Source organism: Asterias rubens, unplaced genomic scaffold, assembly GCF_902459465.1.
Source record: "Asterias rubens unplaced genomic scaffold, eAstRub1.3, whole genome shotgun sequence".
Classification (NCBI taxonomy): Eukaryota; Metazoa; Echinodermata; class Asteroidea; order Forcipulatida; family Asteriidae; genus Asterias; species Asterias rubens.
Genome location: NW_022985758.1, coordinates 7,765 through 21,791, shown reverse-complemented (window position 1 = coordinate 21,791; position 14,027 = coordinate 7,765). Strand labels below are relative to the sequence as shown.

The following is a 14,027-nucleotide window of genomic DNA, read 5'->3' as shown; positions in this document are numbered from 1 at the left end:
GAAACGTATGGCTAGTCCTAAGTTAGGACGATTAACTCTTCCTAACTCGAGATAAGACTAGTCTTAACTCTTTGTGAAATCCACCCCAGCTTCAATAACTTGCATGGGCTAGATCCTTTTTAAATATCAAGTCGGTTTAGTAATTAGAACATATTTCTTTACCGTTTTGCCAAAGCCAGTATTGGCATGATTGACCCCGAAAAGGTTTTCTATATGACACCAAGGTTTTCTGCCTGTTTTCCCAAATGGTGTGCCACAAAACCAGTATTGGACCACTGCAGGTTTTCTACCACTTTCCCAAAATGGTGCACCGCTACAAAACCAGCATTGTCCCATTAAAGGTTCATCATTTTGCCGAAACGGTGTGCCGCACAAAACAAATATTGGCTATAACCAATAAAAAAGGGTTTGAACATAGGTTGTGAAGTACCAACATAGGTTGTGAAGTACCAAAATAATTGTCCAAGATGGAGAGGATCATGCGAGCGCGGAGCGCAAAGCATCTATGGTGTGGGGGTCCGGGGCCCGCGAAAGGGCACCGGCAAATTTGCATTATAGACGCTCTATGGTGCAATCTTGCGTCTGTTGGATTTGGGCAAAACTTTAGTTATCACTGTAACTTTAAGACTTATAGTGCTTTATTGTCTTGTTAATCGCAAAGGGTAGGGTGCGGGGGTAATGTGCGGGGTTATGTATAGGACCCAGTGAGCTTGGGTGACCAGCGGTAAAGGGACCTGTAACGACTCATCTGGGCCAAATTTCATGGCTCTGCTAACCGCCGAATTCTGCGCTTTCGATCACCATTCTCTGCTTCCGTGCAAAAAAAAAAAATAAAAATACGGGTATATAATGAGCATGCTGATTAATAACAGTAGCAGTTGTATCAGTTGGCTGTTGTGTTCGGCCGCAGTGGGAGAGATAGATTTTGATAGTCACCATGGGTGTTTTCGGAGTGTCGACCGGTCTAATGATCATCGCAATTATTTGTCTTAACAGCTCAACAGTTGCAGGTATTTGTTTATTTTTGATAAATCATACACGTTTTGTGAATACATTTTGTTTGTGTCTGCCGTTATGTCTGCCAAGCAATGAAAGCTTTCAAGAATGTTAGGAATATATATCTATATTTTGTTATAGCACTTATACTTTCCCGAACTCTGTGAGCAAAAAATCACAGGCATTGGTTGCATCTATAGCTGTATGCGTACTAGGCAATCTCGGTGGACTAGTTGGTAAGACACTGCTCTAGAATTTCAAAGGTCGTGGGTTCGAACCCCACGCTGCGAGTTATATCCCTGTGATTTTTGTTCACAGAGTGCTAACAGTGCTAACACACATCGGTGTAAGAGTAAAACTAAAAATTAATATTATTTATCCCCAATGCAAATAATATTATTTAACATACAAAAATAAATTAAATAAAAACTAATAGATGAAGCCGTTTATCATACTGTTTTAAAGATGAGTTGTTACGCTTATCTTTAGTTTGAGTAATTGCCAATAGTGTCCAGAGTTTTTACTGGCAGAAAGCACCCAATAAACACTACATCCTATCCAAATTCGACTGACTGTATACTTTCCTTGCCCCGTCCATTGCAACTCAAAAATGGTCACCAGAGACGAGCATCTTGAACAAGTTTAGTTGCATCAAACTAAAAAATAAAATAAAAAATGCGAGCCCAATTTCACTAAGCCTGTATAAAAGAATTAAGCACAAAAAGTGATAAGCACAGGAAAGTGTTAAACGACGTTAACGGCAAAAATTATATTAAGTTTACATTGTTCTGACTGGTGCCCACTCATTTTGTTTTGCTTACAAAGTAAAAAATGTAAGCAGAGAGCAGCTTTATGAAGTTAGGCAATGAATCCTTGAAGGAGTGGGGCGTGGCAGGAGGGCAACTTTTCCCTTTTGCCTGCCAACATTTTATGCCAACGGTTGTCGCAAGATGGGTCAACCACAAAATGCATGTGATCAAAATATAATTATTATTATTGATTGGCTGTACTATGACGACGCCAATACTAGATAACTCAACGCTGATAATCGTTAATTACCTTGATCTAGTTGTCGATTTAAAGAGCTATTGGTTTGTTCAAATAGATTTGATTTAGTTTGGAGAAAAGCATTTTTTTCCTTCATTATTGTTGTTTCTAAAACCGGGTAAAAAATTTATTTTTGTAGGAATCCACACAATCATCAATTTTGAGTAAAAGGCAGTTATGTTGGCTCAGTGGTTTCTTTCCCTGCCTTTCACCTCTGTGGACCCGGTTCGAATCCTACCTCAAACCGGAGCCTTTAGGTTGGCTCAGTGGTTTCTTTCCTTGCCTTTCACCTCTGTGGACCCGGTTCGAATCCTGGACCGGAGCCTTTAGGTTGGCTCAGTGGTTTCTTTCCCTGCCTTTCACCTCTGTGGACCCGGTTCGAATCCTACCTCAGACCGGAGCCTTTAGGTTGGCTCAGTGGTTTCTTTCCCTGCCTTTCACCTCTGTGGACCCGGTTCGAATCCTGGACCGGAGCCTTTAGGTTGGCTCAGTGGTTTCTTTCCCTGCCTTTCACCTCTGTGGACCCCGGTTCGAATCCTACCTCAAACCGGAGCCTTTAGGTTGGCTCAGTGGTTTCTTTCCCTGCCTTTCACCTCTGTGGACCCGGTTCGAATCCTACCTCAAACCGGAGCCTTTAGGTTGGCTCAGTGGTTTCTTTCCCTGCCTTTCACCTCTGTGGACCCGGTTCGAATCCTGGACCGGAGCCTTTAGGTTGGCTCAGTGGTTTCTTTCCCTGCCTTTCACCTCTGTGGACCCGGTTCGAATCCTGGACCGGAGCCTTTAGGTTGGCTCAGTGGTTTCTTTCCCTGCCTTTCACCTCTGTGGACCCGGTTCGAATCCTACCTCAAACCGGAGCCTTTAGGTTGGCTCAGTGTTTTCTTTCCCTGCCTTTCACCTCTGTGGACCCGGTCCGAATCCTACCTCAAACCGGAGCCTTTAGGTTGGCTCAGTGGTTTCTTTCCCTGCCTTTCACCTCTGTGGACCCCGGTCCGAATCCTACCTCAAACCGGAGCCTTTAGGTTGGCTCAGTGGTTTCTTTCCCTGCCTTTCACCTCTGTGGACCCGGTTCGAATCCTACCTCAAACCGGAGCCTTTAGGTTGGCTCAGTGGTTTCTTTCCCTGCCTTTCACCTCTGTGGACCCGGTTCGAATCCTACCTCAAACCGGAGCCTTTAGGTTGGCTCAGTGGTTTCTTTCCCTGCCTTTCACCTCTGTGGACCCCGGTCCGAATCCTACCTCAAACCGGAGCCTTTAGGTTGGCTCAGTGGTTTCTTTCCCTGCCTTTCACCTCTGTGGACCCGGTTCGAATCCTGGACCGGAGCCTTTAGGTTGGCTCAGTGGTTTCTTTCCCTGCCTTTCACCTCTGTGGACCCCGGTCCGAATCCTACCTCAAACCGGAGCCTTTAGGTTGGCTCAGTGGTTTCTTTCCCTGCCTTTCACCTCTGTGGACCCGGTTCGAATCCTGGACCGGAGCCTTTAGGTTTGGCTCAGTGGTTTCTTTCCCTGCCTTTCACCTCTGTGGACCCGGTTCGAATCCTGGACCGGAGCCTTTAGGTTGGCTCAGTGGTTTCTTTCCCTGCCTTTCACCTCTGTGGACCCCGGTCCGAATCCTACCTCAAACCGGAGCCTTTAGGTTGGCTCAGTGGTTTCTTTCCCTGCATTTCACCTCTGTGGACCCGGTTCGAATCCTGGACCGGAGCCTTTAGGTTGGCTCAGTGGTTTCTTTCCCTGCCTTTCACCTCTGTGGACCCGGTTCGAATCCTGGACCGGAGCCTTTAGGTTGGCTCAGTGGTTTCTTTCCCTGCCTTTCACCTCTGTGGACCCGGTTCGAATCCTGGACCGGAGCCTTTAGGTTGGCTCAGTGGTTTCTTTCCCTGCCTTTCACCTCTGTGGACCCCGGTTCGAATCCTGCCTCAGACCGGAGCCTTTAGGTTGGCTCAGTGGTTTCTTTCCCTGCCTTTCACCTCTGTGGACCCGGTTCGAATCCTGGCCTTGCATGTGGGTATACTCTGACTACGTGTGTTTTCCTTGTCTGGGGTTCTTCCACATCTACATTATGCAGATTCATGTTCACTTCTCTCGATATTATGTAGTCTTTATGAATTCAATTCAAGAATACATTTATTTTCATTCTCTCGTTAAAGAATAACAACAGTTACATGTATTACGGAGTAAAGCAAAGCATTTCTTTAAGTAAGAGTAAACATGAATAAATAAATAGAGTACTGGGCGTTTTGGTAAGCATAAGCTTGTAAAAAACAGCCAGAGAGACAAGAAAACGAGACAACCAGACAGACAGACAGACAGACAGACAAAAGGACAAAAGGACAAAAGGACAGATGAACATAAAACATTAAAATAAACAAAACAAACCTGTGAAAATTTGAACTAAACTTGTCTTCAAAGTTGCGAGATAATCATTGGAATAAAAAAAACACCCTTGTCACGTGAAGTTGTGTGCTTTTAGATGCTTGATTTCGATCGAAATCAATTCACATATTTTGTACTGAGAAATTACTTCTTTCTCAAAAACTACGTTGCTTCAGGTCGGAGGCCGATTTCACAAAGCAATAAAATTCATCGCAAGACAAATTGTCTGTATATTACCATAATGATTTGTATTGTGGCATCACACTTTGGTTTAGCAATTACGATTGATTTGCAGTTTAAGGCAGTGGAAACTATTGGTAATTATTCAAAATAATTATTAGCAGAAAACCTTATTTGGTAACGAGTAATGGGGATAGGTTGCTAGTATAAAACATTGGGTGAAACGACTCCCTCTGAAGTGGAGTACTTTTCGAGAAAGAAATAATTTTCCACGAATTTGATTTCGAGACCTCAGATTTAGAACTTGAGGTCTCGAAATCAAGCATCTGAAAGCACACAACTTCGTGTGACAAGGGTGTTTTTCTTTCATTATTATCTCGCAACTTCGGCGACCAATATTGGTGTCAATTGTCACATGTTTATTATTTTATGCATACTGTTGAGATATGCGACAAGTGAGAAGACTGGTCTTTGACAACTACCAATAGTGTCCAGTGTCTTTGAGGCTGTATTCGAATTTACGACTACGGCTACGGCTACGGCTGTTGCTAAAGGTGTTGCTAAGGACTTCCTACACTTCAACCCATAATGGAGCGGAAATCTAGCCGTAGCCGTAGCCGTAGCCGTAGCTAGCTGTAGCCGCTAATTAGGACACGCCCTAAGATCAGTGTTAGGTCTTTATGAAATATCGACCCCAGACTACCTTTGACCAGGAATAAAGGTAAATTCTGACCCCGTGAGTTTGATTGGAGTGTTATTTTACTCCTTGTTGTTCTTTTGTTGCGATAGACGTAGTACTTGAGTGCGAAGGTTTGGACGAAATTGACTGCCCAACACAGTGTGATTATCCGTCATGTGAATGGTACCTTGAGAACGGCGAGCCAGACGAAGCCTACTGTGCGGCTCAGATGACTACATGTCTTGCACAGAAAACTTGTGGATGTCTGGAAGGTACTTATGGGCAGTGGATGGGGCAGTACTCGCTCTGTATCCCCAAGGAAGAGTGCGGCTGCTTAGTCGAAGACGAGTATGTTAAGGTAAGCATTGCTTGAAAGAGACCCAGGGCCCAGTTATATGAGCTGCTTGAGCAAAAAAAAAATTATTGCCGAAAACTGAAAAAAAAAAAAAAAAAATCCAGTCTTACTATACAATAACTAAACAAATTCAAAGTTTTACATGTTGCATGGTATTTTTAGGGGGCTGACTGCTTTTATTCTTTTTTTTTTCTTTTTTCTTTTTTTAGACCGTGCAATTGATGTTTTTTTCCCCGATTACTCATCATTTTTCAATATTAATGTCATGCTTTTACTTTCAGTTGGACAATACCTTCGTTAAGGCAGACGGGACCACTTGCAAATGTGAGCAAGGCCATCAATGCAATGCGGTCGTTGGCCGCAGGCCTCCTCCAGGGCCTCCTCGCGGTAGGCGGTAAGTTTATTTGCGTGTCCTGTTTATGGCCCAAGTTAAATTAATTAAGCTGTGAGCAGGAAATTCTGCTTAGCAAGAAAAATGAATGACCGGGGTACCAGTCGCAGCAATAGGAACATTGCATTCTGGCTGATCCTTTTTTTTTGCTCAATTAAAGGCAGTGGACACTATTGGTAATAATTGTCAAAGACTAGCCTTCACAATTGGTGTATCTCAACATATGCAAAAAATGACAAACCTGTGAAAATTTTAGCTCAATCGGTCATCGAAATTGCGATATAGTAATGAAAGAAAAAAACAATATTGTCACATGAAGTTGTGTGCGTTTAGATGGTTGATTTCGAGACCTCAAGTTCTAAATCTGAGGTCTCGAAATCAAATTCGTTGAAAATTACTTCTTTCTCGAAAAACTATGGCACTTGAGAGGGAGCCGTTTCTCACAATGATTTTTACCATCAACCTCTCCCCATTTCTCGTCACCAAGAAAGGTTTTATGCTAATAATTATTAGTGCCCACTGCCTTTAAAAGGCCATTGGACACTTTCGGAACAGAAAAAAGGTCACGGATTTACAAATAACCAACAGGGTTTACAGAAGGTAATGGTGAAAGACTTCTCTTGAAATATTACTCCATGACATGCTTTACTTTTTGAAAAAAAAACATTAACACAAAATTGTCGATTATCGATTGTCGATTATCGGATTTATGTCACGACACGGAAAACACGGGTGGGTTTTCTCGTTATTTTCTCCCGACTTCGATGACCGATTGAGCCTAAATCTTTCACAGGTTTGTTATTAACAATAAACGTAAGTTACCCGAAACGTGATACCCGAATTGTGGGCCTTTGGACAATACTCTTTACCGAAAGTGTCCGAAGGCTTTAAAACAAAAGTTGTTTGAGCTAAAAGCAAGTTTTTGTGTACTTACAGGCTTTACGAAATTGGGCCCTAACTACAGAATGTGGGTTTGAAACCACCTTCTATAATATTTTACTTTTTTTTTCTCTGAATCCAGATGAAGCGTGAAGAAGGTTTCTGACGGGACGTGAGGTGGAAGCAGGGACAGTATAAAGGAGTGTTTTTGTAACGCCAAGAGGGGTCCAGTCAGACGGATTCAAAAAGCGAACCTTTTTGAGCTTTTATTTATTTTATTTTCTTTGACAAAACTAAGGTATAATTTTAGTGGCATGACAAAATAATAAGCTAATTTAGGGAGGTGTTACAAGGGGGTGCACAATATTGTTTTTCACTTCTTGCCAATCTAATCCGTAGTTTTACACTAAGTGTAAAACTACGGAGTCTTACATCTGTCCTTTATAACAATGTCTCTTTTTAGTGCTTTTGTTTACTAACTTTTACGATACTCTGGCGACGAGGTAAATACGAGTACATTGTCTGCTTGGATAGAGAAAGAACATTGAGTAACTAGCCGTCGATTACACAAGTTTCTTCCTAACTTAGGATTAATCTTAAGACTTAGGACGGGTTCAGATCCGTATCCAAATACTTTTAGGAAGCATTGAACCTTCCTAAGTTAGGACGGGTTACTCATTTCAACTCGAGTTAGGACTACTCCTATAGCGTTTTGTGAAATCGGCTGCAGAGTTATATTAAGGTAACATAGTAAGCTCACAATGAAGTGTAACATTTCATTCGGGTAATTTTGGATCTTAAAAAGTCCAGACTTCTAACTGTGGGGTGTGTGCATGCTACCCCCCCCCCCACTTGCCCTCTCAATAAACACGCTTATTTTGAACATAATAATATAAAGTTTGCTTGGTGTGTAAACGAAAGAAGCCAGTTCCCATTATCTTTAATTACTGGTTTAATTTGAGGCGCCAGTAAGAAGGCCTCACCACACAGTTGGGGGACCAAAACTCAATCAGTAGGCTAGGCCTATACATGACGTTCTGCAAAACTATGATTTGTGTATAGCGCCCTCTTGTGAAAATAAATATAGGCCTGTTATCTTTATGTTAGTTTTTTTTTTTTTTTTTTTTTTTTTTTTTTTCATTACTATTTTTAACACGAGCATACAATTTTTATTGTTTGCTTTGTGCATGCCGCTTAGGTTACTGAATTCGAAATTTACTAAGAACAGTAGTTGACGTTAAAAACTGTGTTTATTTGAACATTTCGACCCGTTTTTATTGCAGAATAAAAAAGGTCCAGCATAAAGACAAAGTTTAGTTATTCAATAACATTGTTATAACACGCTATAAAAAACACAGGCTCACTACAGACTAAAACACTAACATGGAAGAATCTCACTTTGGATTATCACCGTGACATTAACAGACCTCCTAAAGGTTAGTTGAAATGCCCCCAAAACGTAATTAGTATTCAGTTGATTTTGAGGGCTTACAAATTATAATAACAATTTGGTGCATGAATTAATTTGGCTCATTAGTATTTTGTGATGGGAATTTCTAGTTGTTCTAAAGTAATTAGTTGGTGATGACAATAAAAAAACAAGACAATTATTAGAAAACGTTTTAGTCCTTTTCCCAGACCACCTAACATGGTAATGTCGCGTCGGTAATGATTTTGAGAAAAAAATGTGCTATAATAGGTACATAGGCTGCGCCGACGTCTTTTGCCAGTTTGAGTTGAATAATTAAATTAATGCACGCTTCAAAACAAGATTTTCATAGACCTTTTCGCAAATACCGGGGCGCGCACGTAAAGCTTGGAACTAGGTGCATTGTGGTCCAGCTGGTATCCAAATTTGATCCATATATATCCCACAATGCACCTCATTCAACAGTCTGCGCGTGCGCATTGGTATTTGCGATAAGGTCTATTGAAATGTCTTGCGCCACCAGTCGGCCTAAGCCAGTAAAGCTTTGAAGTTCTTGCGTTGAGAAACTTTTTTCTTGACGCACATTTCGACTCCTTTTTACGCCCAATAATGATTTATTTTACGCGTAACACAATGTGCTTAAACGACCGCACGTTGGGCTTCTTAAAGAGGCAATGTGTGCGCAGTATGATTCATAGTGCATGTGCACATCATCTATCGACCGTGAATTATTATGTGCCGTCCATGTCAACATCACACGTCACACACGAGTAAGATCTTGGGCGTGAAGATTGCACGGTTGTCTTAAATAGGGGTGTGTAAAATTCGACAATCACCACCAAAGGTACAGCAAATAAAGGGACTATAATCTCGATGCAATAATTTACTTCTGTGTTGAAATGTAAGTGACTGTCGGTGGATGTAAGCGGAAATCTAGGACAGTGAATACGGGAGTAGGAGTGAGTTCGGACGGCGGAACAACCCTACCGACACATGGCTGATTTTACGTGACTGGTCGTTGACTGACACAGAGACAGGAAAGTCACTCATCTACTCGCTGTCAAAAATGGCCAGTGAAGCAGGATCAAAGTTCCCGTACACAGTGAATTATTGAACTGGGAAAGGACAAGTGCCTTTTTAGCTATCGAGTTGTGAACTAACAAGGGAGCAGGATGGAGGGAGTGTAGCAGCAATGCCGGAGGGTCATCGGGTAGAATGACGGAGGTGACGGCCGAATGTGACCGGGTGGTGCTTCGCCGGCTCGCGGCAAGACCCAAACCCCGGAAGACTACCTTAGTCCTTGGTGTTCCTTCCTCCATGGTCAGATGATTCTCGGCCTTGCCATCGTGGCGATTATATAGCAGTACTTACGACGTAAAAAAACTCTAAATATTGTGTCAATGAAAGAGTCCTGTTGCTATGAAAACAACCCACTGCCTTTTCTCCATTCTTATCGTTCTCGTCCACTGCAAAAAAAATGCAGCGTTGAATGAAGCGCCCTCTGTTGTTGAAAATTAATATATTTTACTTAGACTGGCAAGAGGACAAGACTGCGAATTTCAAGAACCATGTGATGGAAGATGAAATGATTTTTAAAAAATTAATGTTAACTGGTGCGAGGTCAAAGATAATTATGCGGGCCCTACGTGTGCTTAAAAGCAGATCTCTTGCGTCATTCAAGAAACAGCAACGACAACAAATTCTTACATTAGTATTACCATTGTACTGTTTATTTTTTTAATGGGCCATGCGCCAATCATCATACCTTTCAAACAATCACCATCTTCCCTCGCAGGTACCCATTTATACCCCTAGGTGAAGAGAAGCAATTGTAGTAAACATCTTGCTCAAAGACTCAAGTGTCACGGTACGACCGGAAGTCGAACCCCTGACTCCGTTGACTTAAAGACACTGGACACTATTGGTATTTGAGCAGCCTTATCACTTGGTGTACCTCAACAATTAGACCTTTGCACAAAATAACAAATCTGTGAACAAACTCGATTGGTCGTCGACGATGCGAGATATAAAGGAAGGAAAGACACCCTTGTCACACGAAGTTGTGTGCTTTCAGATGTTTGATTTCGGAACCTCGAAATCTACTTGAGGCTCGAAATAAAATTCAAATATTTTTGTGGAAAATTACTTCTTTCTATTTTCCTTTTGAAAACATGAAGACAATTATTATTCTCAAACAACCCTTTTTCTTATCCAAAACACACTGGTCTTCAATAAGGTTGTTGTTCGTTGTTGTTGTTGCTGCTGTTGTTCTTGTTGTTTTTGTCTACGCCTACAGGAAACAATAAAACCTGGGTCAATGACGACGTGACTGACAGTTGAACAAAACTGGTCTCAAAGCATATCCTGTTGTTTCAAGGTGTTACTCTCAAGGATTTAAAGATTATTTCTATGTGCAATTTATCGACTAAAATAATATTGTTTTTATTAATCGTGAGAATAGGCCTAATAACAAAAATTAATAATTATTATTATTATTATTATTATTATTTATTCGACCAATACAAGGTACAATAAACAAGTTACAATAGCACAAGACAGAACATTAACGGGAAAAAAAAAAAACAATTATAAAAAAGCAAGAAGTAAAGAAAATAAATACAGAATTAAATAAAATAAAGGAATAAGTAAGGTAAAATAAAATTAACTAAATAAATTATTTGAAAAAAGAAAAAAAAAAAAAAAAAAAAACACAATAAGAGGGCGGCTGAGGGCGGAGCATGCAGGAGGAAAACAGAACCAAATGGGAACGACAACCAGAAGGGATAAAAAACAAAGACAAATCATGCGGGTCAGGGGTAACAAAAGTAAACCAAATTACTGTTGCTTGGAAGCATGCTGCCCCACGCATGACCAACAAACACAATGAACTCAGAAACAACAAAGGGAAGGGAAACCAAACAGGGGATCGTTCACGACCTGCATGCAAACAAATAGAACATCTAGACATAATAACAATAACTAGACATTAAGTGTTTGTGAACAAACACGAAGCTGTTCCTTCTTGTTTTGCTTGGATTATGTGCTTCATTGCCCAAGGAATATATAACTGAAAAAAAGGTTTCAAAAAAGTTGTGTAGCTCTTGTTATAAGGTTTTACTTCCCGGTTGACCTGTAAGTAAAGGTCAACATGGGCCCACAGCTACCAAAGATTAATCTGCAATGCCAATGAGTCTATAAAATCGGTTGTGTAGATCTTGATATATAGTCCCACTTCCGGTTGACCCAGAAGTAGAGGTCAACTTGGGGTCACAGTTTTCCAAAGCTAATATTTATTGCCTAAGAGTCTACAACTTATTATACAACCACCATTCTCCGCTTACTGTGCAGGCGCTGAAATATCTGGAAATTAGTTCAAAGCAAAGATTACATATGATAAGTTTCCCCGCGCACAAGCAAAAATATCCCTGCTAAGCTGTGAAATATGCTTTAAGTAAGCGATAACACCTGTGCTTCTGATGTGTCAATTCTTTGCTTACGCAGTGAAGCAGAGTCAAATTGGACCAGTTTCACAAGATTTGCCCTCATGTACTAACAATCTTTTTTGACTTTACATGTTTGAAGTGTAGGCCTTACCAAACCTACTTACAGGGCAAAATTACATGGTTCTCATGACCACCAAAGTCTGCGCTTACGATCACCATTTTCCGCTTTACTGTGATGTGCAAGCTTGGAAAATAATGTGCGAACTTGGAAGCACACAAACAAAAGAAATCCCTGCTATAAGCAGTCTATTTCGCTTGACGTAAGCACTGAAGCTTTTTCATTAAGCAAGTTCCCATCATGACTCGACTAGTCGAACCTCAAGCCTAACTACGACACTTGTCGAGATAAAATACAGATTCTCAAGATTTGTGCCGCTATGTGCCGCAAAGGCAATATTAATTATGTTGCGAATGGGTGTGACAAGTGAAATTTACTACTCGACTAGTCGCACTTCAAACCTAACTACGACACTTGTCGAGATAAAGTACGGATTCTCAAGATTTGTGCCGCCATGCCGCAAGGGCAATATAAATTATGTTGCGAATATAAGCAACACAACTGGTTCACCAAGGGCAATATTAATTAAGACCTATACAACCTATTTCAAACTGGTTCCAATTTCCGCGACCCCATGTTGACCTCTACTTCCGGGTCAACCGGAAGTGGGACCATATCTCAAGAACTATACAACCGATTTTCAAACTTTGTTTTCAGTTGCACACTCCTTTGTGTTAAATATCAACTTTGAAAAATGTGTCCCCTTGTTGACCTCTACTTCAGGGTCAACCGGAAGTGAGACCATACCTCAAGAACTACACAACTAATTTCCAAACCCTTTTTTACTTAGAGACTCTTTGAGCATTAAGGATTAACCTTTGCAAAATTTGGCCCCCATATTGACCGAGCTCTACTTACAGGTCAACCGGAAGTGGGACAATATCCCAAGAACTTCACAACCTATGTTCAAACCTTTTTTCAGTTATAGCCTAACAAACAATACAGTATCGGGCCAATGGTGGCATGTACCGGCGTGGAGTTTCGATACGGTGCCGTTAATTATGATGATGATATTGAGCCAGAATTGGGCCAGTGCTGGCCTTCTTCCGGTCAAGCGTCATGTCCTTGCTAGTAAAGTGCCCACACTTGGCCAATGTCGGTTTTATAGAGGCAAACTATTTTAGTTAGGACGGAGGTTTGCCTGTCTTGGCCATTATTGGTTTAGTGCGGCACACCGTTTCGGCAAAATGATGAACCTTTAATGGGTCAATGCTGGTGCACCATTTTGGGAAAGTGGTAGAAAACCTGCAGTGGTCCAATACTGGTTTTGTGGCACACCATTTGGGAAAACAGGCAGAAAACCTCTCATTGAGCCAATACTGGTTTTTGTCAAAACGGTGTCATATAGAAAACCTTTTCGGGGCCAATCATGCCAATACTGGCATTGGCAAAACGGTAAAGAAATATGTTCTAATTACTAAACCGACTTGATATTTAAAAAGGAATTAGCCTATGCAAGTTATTGAAGCTGGGGTGGATTTCACAAAGAGTTAAGACTAGTCTTATCTCGAGTTAGGAAGAGTTAATCGTCCTTACTTAGGACTAGCCATACGTTTCTTATATCTCCAAGGACTATGTCCTAAGTTAGGACTAGGCCTAACTCTCTGTGAAATCGACCCCTGATGGTACCGGCATTTTGAGAAACCGAATACTATTAATAAAACAAAATTCTAAAATGTATACCTCCTTTATTATTTTATTGGTTTTTACATAGCATTTTTAATTTGATTTATTCATTGCTGCTGTTTTTTCATTTTTTATGTTTTGGGTTTATCATGGACAACTACACTTTATTGTAATGAACTTTTTTATTGCAAAGTAATTTCATTTAAATTTAATATATTTGTTATAATTTTTGCATTTTTATTTTTATTAACAAAAACTTACGAGTTAAAATGCTGGTTGAATTTTCGTCTGATAATGAAAGTTTTACTTTCTGTCATCTGTCTACTGGTTTTTTGGCGGCACACCATTTTGGCAAAATGGTAGAAAACCTCTATTGTGCCAACACTGGATTGAACCGACATCGGTTCAATACCGGCCCAATGGTGGCCGTTACCAAATCAGTATTGAAACACTGATGTTTTATACCATTATTTGCCAAATTTCCCATGGTGTTTTCCCATGGGAAACCCAAAGAG

At 40.9% G+C, this 14,027-nt stretch overlaps 1 protein-coding gene across 1 annotated transcript; it reads left to right on the top strand.

Moving 5' to 3' along the window:
• The first annotated feature begins 868 nt into the window (after positions 1-868).
• Positions 869-7,178, top strand: LOC117306646. Its single transcript, XM_033791129.1, has 4 exons — positions 869-1,010; positions 5,382-5,629; positions 5,908-6,020; positions 7,039-7,178. The coding sequence occupies exons 1-4, from the start codon at positions 938-940 to the stop codon at positions 7,040-7,042; spliced, it is 438 nt and encodes a 145-aa protein (XP_033647020.1). The 5' UTR covers positions 869-937; the 3' UTR covers positions 7,043-7,178.
• The last annotated feature ends 6,849 nt before the right edge of the window (positions 7,179-14,027 follow it).

Excerpts from the sequence above, each read along its gene's own strand:
- LOC117306646 (XM_033791129.1), top strand. The coding sequence starts at position 938 with ATGGGTGTTTTCGGAGTGTCGACCGGTCTAATGATCATCGCAATTATT. Across the intron at positions 1,011-5,381 it reads TAACAGCTCAACAGTTGCAG|ACGTAGTACTTGAGTGCGAA; the intron begins GTATTTGTTTAT and ends TTGTTGCGATAG. Across the intron at positions 5,630-5,907 it reads TCGAAGACGAGTATGTTAAG|TTGGACAATACCTTCGTTAA; the intron begins GTAAGCATTGCT and ends TTTTACTTTCAG.